The sequence below is a fragment of the Carlito syrichta genome, unplaced genomic scaffold (assembly GCF_000164805.1).
Source record: "Carlito syrichta isolate Samal-C Ts95f unplaced genomic scaffold, Tarsius_syrichta-2.0.1 Scaffold305755, whole genome shotgun sequence".
Lineage (NCBI taxonomy): Eukaryota > Metazoa > Chordata > Mammalia > Primates > Tarsiidae > Carlito > Carlito syrichta.
The window spans coordinates 24412-33753 of NW_007249851.1; the positions used below are offsets into that span (position 1 = coordinate 24412).

The 9342-nt window shown below is 58.4% G+C and overlaps 1 protein-coding gene across 1 annotated transcript in view; it reads right to left on the reverse strand.

Moving 5' to 3' along the window:
- SRCIN1 (SRC kinase signaling inhibitor 1) overlaps positions 1-9342 on the reverse strand; it is a 35852-nt gene that overhangs the window by 20115 nt on the left and 6395 nt on the right. Inside the window, exons 3-7 of the mRNA XM_008062593.2 lie at positions 6302-6325; positions 1976-2174; positions 1195-1393; positions 634-727; positions 5-102 (exon numbers count right to left, since the gene is read on the reverse strand). Of these exons, the coding sequence (XP_008060784.1) occupies positions 5-102; positions 634-727; positions 1195-1393; positions 1976-2174; positions 6302-6325 (614 nt within the window). The remainder of the gene's footprint in view (positions 1-4; positions 103-633; positions 728-1194; positions 1394-1975; positions 2175-6301; positions 6326-9342) is intronic.

The window sequence follows — 9342 nt, forward strand, 5'->3', positions numbered from 1 at the left end:
CAGTCCGGGCGGCGGCGAGCTGGACGCCAGGTGCGGCGCCGGCGACAGGTTGTTGAGGCGCCGCGTGGGCGACGACTCCCGCGACGCGTACACCATCTCTCTCTGCGCAGAAGACAGGCCCGGAACCCCCGGGGCTGGTCACAAAGGAGACCCCTGCCCCTTGCTTGAGGAGCCAGCGTCTCCTCCTCGAGCCTCGGAAGTCCCTTCTGTGCTCTGCCTTCCCGCTATCCTGCTGCGTCCAGGGCCCCTTTGCTGTCAGGGCTCCCAGCTTGGAGGGAAAGGTGGCGAATGGAGATCCACCGGAAGGGCAACTCTCGGCCCACGCTACGGTGGGCCGGGGGCGGGAGCGAAGTGGAAGGGGAAGGGGAGGTTTCCGAGAGGCTGTATGATATCTAGAGGCACGTTAGAGAAATCCTAAGTGGACAGGCCCGGAGGGTAGGGGAGAGCAGCCCGTGGGGAGGGGCACTTCCAGAACCCATGGGGTTCCCCCCATAGGAGCCACCCTCTGCCCCAGTCTCTGGATTCTCGCCTCCAAAGCTGGCCCTGGTCCCGGGGAACTAACACCTGCCAGTGTCTGCTCGCCTGGACCCCCTTGCCCGGCCTCCCCAACGCCCTGGCCATCCCCCGCCATACCCGGAGGTCCCCGTTGGTGAGATGTGAGCCGGGGAAAGCTGCGTAGAGCGGCTCCTTCCTATAGATCTTGATAATACTGCGGTCTTGGATGTCCCTAGGAGGAGGGGGTGCGGGAGTCACCATTCACCCCCAGCCACGCACGATGAGGAGGGGCAGCTACTCTGGGCAGAGAGACGGGGGAGGGGCAGGAGGCATCAGGAGCCCCAAGCCCTTCGCTCAGTGGGCCTGGTGCCTCGGGCTGCCTGCCACCAACACACACCCAGCAGTCTCCATCCCGTCCGCTAGTTCAGCCTCAGGCGCCATCTTCAGGTTAGCTCAAAGCTAAGGGCACCGGCAGGGGTGGATGATTGAGAGGGGAGGGGGTGAGGCTGGGAGGACCGAAGAAGTGGGGGGCGCTCTAGGAGCAGAGGGAAAGGCTGAGGTGGGGTCGGGAAGGGTCTGCGGAAGGGCGTGAGGGAGTCGGGCAGAGGGGAGCGTGGGGAGGTCCCCCCCGGGGGTCCGAGCCCAACTCCGAGGCCACGCCCAGCCCCGGGCCACGCCCAACCCCGGGGCTACGCCCACCGGACGTCCTCCAGTTCGTAGAAGACGTTGCGGGCCTCGTCTTTGATGAGGATGGCGGTGTTGGGCGACTTCAGCATGCCCATGGTGAGCTTCTGCGGGAACATGTGCGCGATGAGTGCGTGCAGCGTGTCCAGGCTGCTGACCTCGTGCGTGATGTGCACGCGCCGAGTCTCCTCCCCGAACTGCAGGAACAGCACCCCTGCGAAGGAGACGCCGCGCTCGCGGTCACCGCCACCGCGCCGCCGGCCAGGAGAGCGCAGAGGGCCTTCGGGCTCTGCGCCGGCCCCGCAGCGGCAGGGTCTGAGACCGGACGCCGCCCCCGAGTGCAGGTGCACCCAGGCACCCCTCATGCTGCCAGCGGGGGCGCCAGGCCGGGGTGTAACCCACTCGACCCCAGGCAGTTGGGAACTGAACGCAGAAAAGCAACGGGGGGGAGGGGGCGGGACGGGAGGGAGGGAACAGGAACAAGTGGGGCAGAAACTGATAAGGAGGGAGAGGTTGGAGAGAGTTAGAGGAGGGGGAGGTGGGGGGAATGAAGGAAAGGGAGGACTTCTTCGAGAAAAGAAAGCCAAGGGAGAACGAGTCTCTCAGGGGATGCTGAGGGAGAGAGGGGCGGGCAGAGAGAGCTGAGGAGGGGGCTGCGGGGGGGGGGGAGAAAGGGCCGTGGGAGAGGGAGCGCGAGCTTGAGGGAGATGGCGTGTGCAGGGGCCGAAGAGGGCTCCGGGGAGGGCAGGGCGGAGGGCGGAGCCTGCGCGAGGGAGTGGGGGCGCGTGGGCAGTACCTGGCGAGCGCAGCTTGGTCTGGCTGGCAGAGCGCGAGAGGGGCAGGCTCTGTCGGAAGCGGTTCATCCTGCTGAAGCCCAGGGGCAGCTCGGCCTCCGACATGGTCTCCAGCGACTCAGCCGAGGCGTAGGACAGCTTGGCCGCCTGGTCTGCCAGCCCGGGCTGGGCTCCCTGAGTGTGGCGCGAACTGCGGGCCTGCTGGGGCCGGGCAGGACGGGAGGAACCAGACATGAGCCCCCTCGGCCCGGCCTGCCAGCGACACCCACACACATTCGAGACTAGCTGTAGCGTGGCAAGAGCGCTCCCCAGCCCATGGGGCCTCGGCCTCCCTGGGACACCCAGCAGGTAAGGAGTGGGCAGAGGACTCAGGCACCCTGGGAAGCCAGATGAGAGTGGGAGCCGTGCTATTTTAAGCTTCCAAAGAACAACAACAACAAAATTTGTCACCGAGGTGAGCAGCAGAATCGCCGAGCAAGTCGGGGCATTAGTTCCAGACATTCATTAAGCGGCGGATTTGTGAGCGGCGAACATACCCTTCATGGAGTTCAAAGGGGTGGGGTGGGGGCAGGATGCAGGTCTCAGGGAGAAGGCAAGAGCCGGGACCCCAGCATCCTAGCTTTGGGAGGTAAAGGCCCTCACAGCTGGCTAAGAGCATGCCCTTGACTTAGGGTGACAGGGGAAACCATCCCAAACTCCTCCAAGCCAGCGGGACCCCAGTTTCAGAGTACCTGCCTCGTGTACACAAGGAACATGCTAAGTCTAGTGTGGCACACATGTGTACAAGGCACATGTGCCAGGCCTCAGCCCCTCCCTGCAAGGCACAGGCTGCCATATGCCTAGCCTCCCCCAGGACCCTGTGCGACAGCCACTTCCCTGATGCTACAGCTGAGATCTGGCTGGGGGTGGGGAAGGATGTCACAGGACAGCCTGGTTGCCCTCTCCCTGGGGGGGGGGTCACAGGATGATTTCAGTTGCACTTTAAGAGCCTACTTTTGGCTGAAGTCCAGGGCTGTCACTCAGGCCTAGTCCCCGGGCAAAAAACCTTGTTGCTGTACAGAAACTTGTTCATTTCAGGAAATAAGAGACTAAATCAGACCTACGTCACTCCATGTTATGTGCAGTATATACATCTATGTGTTACATATACATGGATTATCAAGATAATTATCAATACTATCATGTTGCTCAGTTCTGTTCTCCTGAAAAAATACAAGTTTATTTTTTAACAACAAATCACTCGAAACCATTAATACTGGCTATCTCAGTGTTGAGAGCTTTCCTCTTTATAGATTTCTCTACAAAATTGTGTGAATTGCACAATTAGAATGTGTTGTTTTAATAATTCTTAAAAAGATAATAAAAATATCTTTAAAAGGAATCGCTTATCCTCCTCTTCAGCTCCCTTTTCCCCACATCCTGATTAACCCCTAATTAATCGCCACTTTGAATTAACTCAATGTAATGTTCCAATCGGATTTCCACTCCGGAAAAGAGAGAGCATCTTTCTCTGATGGGCAGTGTGCCCAACTGTCCCCAAGGTGGCCTTGGGAGTTTGGGGACATGGAAAGTCAGATCTGGGGTCATCAGGGAGCATCCAGCCTCAAGCACCACGCCTTGACCAGTGGGTGGGTGTGGGTCTTGGGAGGAGGAAGGCGGCGTAGGGACTGGTTCCACTGCGGGGATGCTTGTGCTTGCCATGTAGACGCAATGACTCAGCTCTCAGCTGACCACCAGAGCCAACTGCGCCCCTCTCTGTCACCTGGGTCCCAGCTGAAGGGCAGGAGCTCTGCGGCATGTGGGGAACCAGGTCTGGCCTGGTGGTCACTGGGTTGCCTGGCAACGGAAAGGTCAGTGGTTGCCAGGCTGGTGTGGATGAGAAGCTGCAGAATTCAGGTCCAGTGATGCAGCCAGCAAAAGGTGATGAGGAGGGGGTGGCTGCAGGGCTGGGGGACACCAGAGAGGTGCCAGAAAGAAACTATAATGGGACCAGAATGAAGGGGGCAGGGCAGGGATCCTGGGGGCTGCGGGAGCCCTGGGAGAAGAGCTGGCCACATCCCCTACTCCGCCAGCTCCTGTCTCCACCCTGGCCCCATGGGCACCTTCCCATCCTCATAGCCTTTGTAGAAAACCCTCTTAGAGGAGGGAAAAGCTGTTAGCGCTTCTCTCCATCCTTGGACTGAGACAGTAGGCCAGGAAAATTAGGCATTCAGAAGGACTTCCTGACCGTAAAGGAGATGGCAAGAGACAAAATAGTGATTCAAGCAGAGCTCTCCAAAGATTGTGGAGGAGCTGCCATGGGCAGCAGTGGAGTTCCAGGAAGCAGCTAGGGACTCCTGGTCAGAGATCAGGCAGAGGGAACCTTGAGTGAGGTGACCAGATTTGGGATCTGAGGTTCCCAAAGGCTGTCCACACACTGGGCAGGAAACACTTGGGAGGTTTTTATTTTTTGGGTTTTTTTTGAGTCAGAGTCTCACTCTATTGCCCAGGTTGGAGTGCAGTGGCACAATCATAGCTCACCACAGCCTCAACCTCCTGGACTTAGTCAATCCTCCCACCTCACCTCCTGAGTAGCTGGGACTACAGGCACGCACCATCACACCTGGCTAATTTTTAAATATTGTTGAAGAAACAAGGTCTTGCTATGCTGCCCAGGCTGGTCGCGAACTCCTGTGCTCAAGCAATCCTCCTACCTCGGCCTCCCAAAGTGCTGGAATTACAGGTGTGAGCCACTGTGCCTGGCCGCTTTGGGAGCTTTTAAAAATACTCTGGCCGAGTTTGGTGGCTCAGTCTGTAATCCCAGCACTTTGGGAGACTGAGGTGAGTGGATTGCCTGAGCCCACGGGTTCAAGACCAGCCCGGGCAATTTGGCGAGACCTCATCTCTAAAATAAAATAAAATAAAATAAAAAATCAGCTGGGCATGGTAGCACGCGCCTGCCTGTAATTCCAGCTACTTGGAAGACTGAGGCGGAAGGATCACTGGAGCTCAGTAGGTTCACGCTGGGGGCGGGGCATGAGTGTGATACTTCACTCCAGCCTGGGTGACAGAGTGAGACTCCAACTAAAAAAAAAAAAATACTCTTTCCAGGACCCTACATCCACCGAATCAGAATCTGTGGGGGTTGCGGCCCAAGGTACAAGATTTTTGACAAGTTCCTGAGGTGATTCTGCTTTTCAGGTTTGGGAAAGTCAGCGTCCAGGATTCAACAGCTCTGAGGTTAGCGCCCACACAAGGCTCGACAGGAGCCAGATGCTATGCCTAGAACTTACATTATCTCATTTTTATATCTTTACAACAGCTATGAGGCAGACATTGTTATTCCACTTTACAGAGGAGAAACTGAGGCCAAGAAGGTGTGTGACTTGCCCCAGGCCATCAAGTGAGTTAGCAGCAAACACATTCATCACCGAGCAGCTAGGCACCCTGGCCCATGCATTTAACTACCACCCTGTCCTGCCTCTTCTGAAGAGGCTGGGCTTGACACTATGATGCCCTGGTTTCATGATTTTCAGACTCAAGCACTTCTTGCAGTGCTGGGGAGAACGTATGCAAATAAGACACTTGGGGAGACTGTCATGGCGCCTGGGACTTGAGGGGCCAGAGACACCAGTCGGTTGGCAGCAGTCTAACTTGGCTCACTCAGCTCTGGGCCTGGGCACCATGGAGGATAGAGGAGGTATCTGGGGGTGCTCCCCCAGGGGTCAGCAAGGGGACAGACAGCTCTGTCCCTTCCCTCCCAGCCCCTTGAAGGGGACAGACAGCTCTCCAGCTCTGGAGAGGCCAGAACCTCCAGAGGAAGGCAGTCATCCCTGAGCTTAGCCCTCCATTTAGACAGCAGGTTTGGGGCGCAGAGCTGTGAGTCCCTTGCGGGACACTGATCAGCTCTTTCATGGTGGGGAGAAAGAAAAGGTTGTGGGACCTCATAGTCCCAGGGCCTCCCCGGGGGATGAAACCCAAGTTCAGAGAACAGAGCCCTCAATAAACTCATGGGGTCCTGGCCTCTAACTCACAGCCAGCAGTCTCTCCTGGCTGGAGGAAGTGACAGGCAGCCCCCCTCAAGGCTGCCCATGGGCTGGGGAGATCTGGCGACTGACCATCTCCAGCCCAGATCCCAGCAGAGGTGGCCCAAACACAAGCCCCTGACAGGCGAACCCAGACTCTCCCAAAGCAGCAGCCACAGCCTGCACCCCAGGCCCACAGCCCGTACCCAAAGGTGCCTGTACAGACACGCACCCCGGTGCAAAGTGTGTGCGGGGGTGGGAGGGGTGGGGGGTGGAGGGGCAGCACATGCAGTTGGCATGGAAGCAGAAGCATCACACACTGACCTTGAAACTCCAGTAGTTTGGCTGCTGATGGAAATAAGAGAAGAGATGGTTATGAGGGGCTGGGAGGGAAGGGGCAGGGCAGGGGTGGGTTAGAGACCCTCGGAGCTCAGCACTCAGCCCTGGGACACGGGCCCACCACCCTCCCAGGGGCAGGAGGGAAGTCGTGCCTGGTATATCCCATTCACTACCAAGACCTGGAACACCTTGGTGCAACCAGGATGGCTCTGGCAGGCTCCAGGCCGGTTGGTGGGGGCAGAGAGAACCACCCCAGATGTTCCCGAGTCATGCCTTCTAGCGACACTCACTGCCCTCACAGAGTTACAGGTAGGAAAAGGCACAGAGGGCTTGGTACAGGGAGCCCATGACACACAGTCCAAAGAGGGCCAGAGGTAAGGCTGAGCTGTGGGGTCTGAGAGACGGCGTCCGGTTGTGGTAGGCAGGGGCAGTCTCCTGGAAGAGGGGGCATGTGAGCTGGGGCTGGGAAAATGAGCAGTTGGAAGCTGGGCAGGAAGGCTTGCTGAGCATGGGGACAGAGTGGGCAAACGTCCAGGGGCAGGCAGATGGACAGAGGGCTGAGGGAAGGGAGGATGGTCCACTCTGGCTGGGGTGCAGCCTGGGAGTCGATAAGACTGCAAAGGGGGCGGGGGCTGAGCCCAGATGATGAGAGGCCCTCAACGCTGAAGACGGTTAGACTTAACTGCATCTGAACGGAGCAGAGTGGGATCAGAACCAGACCCTGGCAGGGCCGATGGGGCAGGGAGTTGGGAACCTGGAGCCTGGATGATAGAGGAGGGGTCCCTTCATCCCTCCTAACATCTCTAGAAGGGGGAGCCTGAGATCTTCCTCAACCACAGCAGTCCAGGGCCGCCCTGCCTTCCCTAGAGACAAGAAGGCCCTTCCAGATGGCTTAGGTCAAGGGAGGAGCAGCCCTGAGGCCGGGCCAGTGCTTGGCAGAGCTGAGGACACCCTGCTGACCGGTGCCAGCCTCAGCAGGAAGACAGAGGCAGCAGATGGCCTGGCCCTGGGGTGCCTGGCACCAGCAGACAAGAATCTCTTGGCCTCAGAGCCACTGGCAGAGAAAAGGGACCTCTAGGGTCCCGATGGAGGGACATCATGCCAGAGTGTCCTGGGCCACCTGAATGCTTCATGCAGGTAGGACTTGGACAGGGGCTGAGTTTGAGGAGCCCTGCTGGATGGAGGCTTTACTTAAGACAGACCTTTGGGGTGGGTGTGACACCGGGCTAGGGCTGGGATGAAGAGGTTCATTTGCTGGGACCAGCCCTCCAGACACAAGTCCCATCTCTCCCCCCCCAGGGTTAGCTCCAGAAAATGGAAAAATAGTCACATGTGAGGCAAAAGAAGGGAACAGCAAAGTCTACACCCAGCCAATACTCAATCATCTATGGACACAGGCCACCCTCATGGGAGCCGGGGGATACCCACAGTTGCTGGGTGGAGGGACGCCAGGGCTAGAAGAACAGACTGTAGCCACAGCTGCTTGTGGCATTGGGAAGGGGAGGGTAGCAGAGGGAGTGGACACGCAGGGTGGGCAGAGCTAGGCTTAGGATGAGAGTCATGTCTGCAGACCCGGCGGTGATGGAAGGCTCTGCAGAGAAGACCTTGTGTCCTCACCGCCATGACACCAGGCACGGGCACATCCACACGGCCACCCCCAGCCCCCACAATCCACAGACTCAGCCACAGAGCCACGCACAGACGCAGACACATCCTTAGATAAGGACATCTCCACAGACACACCCAGAACAACAAAGCACAGCCACTGAGGACACAAGCGCAGAGACGGGGACCTCACTCGGTCAGAAATAGCCCCCAAAACAAACAGAAATTCTGAGACAGAGATATTCACACTTAGATCACCCCATCCACACACAAACGTGTGTCCCTCCCCCCAGGACCCTCATGAGACACACCCAAGGCCTCAGAGCCACCCGCATACAAAGAGAAAGTCCCATCCCTCCTTTCCTCTGTTAGCCAGGTCAAGGTGCCTCCAGCCACCTGTCCCTGTCCCGTCCCTGTGCCAGAAATCGTGTGCCAGGAAAGTTGAACTCCATGCAAAACATACACAAGAGCCCTGCCCCCCATCCGCCACTAATGTCCATACACTAGACTTAGGGTACCTTGTGGAGGTGACAGAGACCCCCCTCTTGCCTCATTTCCTTGCTAGCCTCTGAGCCTGCCCTCTGTGCGACTAGGAAGGAGAGAGGGACACGGCCTAGCCACAGCCACAGTGGCCATGGCCCCAACATGAGCCTGCCCTGGGGTGCCAAGACTGTGCATATCCGTGGATGGGGGTGGGGGCAGTCACCTGGAAGGGATGGGCCGCTAGCAACAGCCAAGGGAGAGGACGGGGTGGCATCTGTGCCACAGGAAAGGCCAACCAAGCCCCCCCACTAACAGGTAAAGATAGAAATGAGGCTGCGTTTGTGCTGGGTCACTTGGATGCATGGGTGATCTGAGATCAAAATCCAGGACTCCAGCCTCTGATCTGTGAGCACACGAGTGGACGTTGCCCTCCGCCTCCATCCTCCCTCTGGAGCGTGGGAAGGATCGTCCTCTTTCATGCTGGCCCCACCAGGAAGGACACACGTGGTCTCCTGGCAACTCAGTGCCCTTGGGGGGTGAGCCATAGTAGGGAGAGGCCCCTAGGGACACCACCCATCCCGTCTCTGTCTCTTTCCAGGATCTTCACCCATGGGACAGCCTGGAGTGAGAGCCACATCTCCTCTCCTGGTCTCCAAGGCGGGACCCTCCCATCACTCCCCTTCCATCTTCAGCACCCTTTCCCTCCTCACTCTTTCCTCGGGTGTCTGTTCCTCCTGCTGTGCCCAGCACAGGGCCCGGTAGATAGCAAGCCCCCAACAAACATGTGGCAGTGAATGCATGCCAATAAAATAGGACCCGCCTGGGGAGGAGGGGGTGGTTCTGAGCACTCTGGTCTGGCACCACTCCCTGCATCTCCTGGCACTGGCATCGCTCCGCCTTCTGGGTCTTCTCCCGGGGAAATTCCCAGGACCAGAACT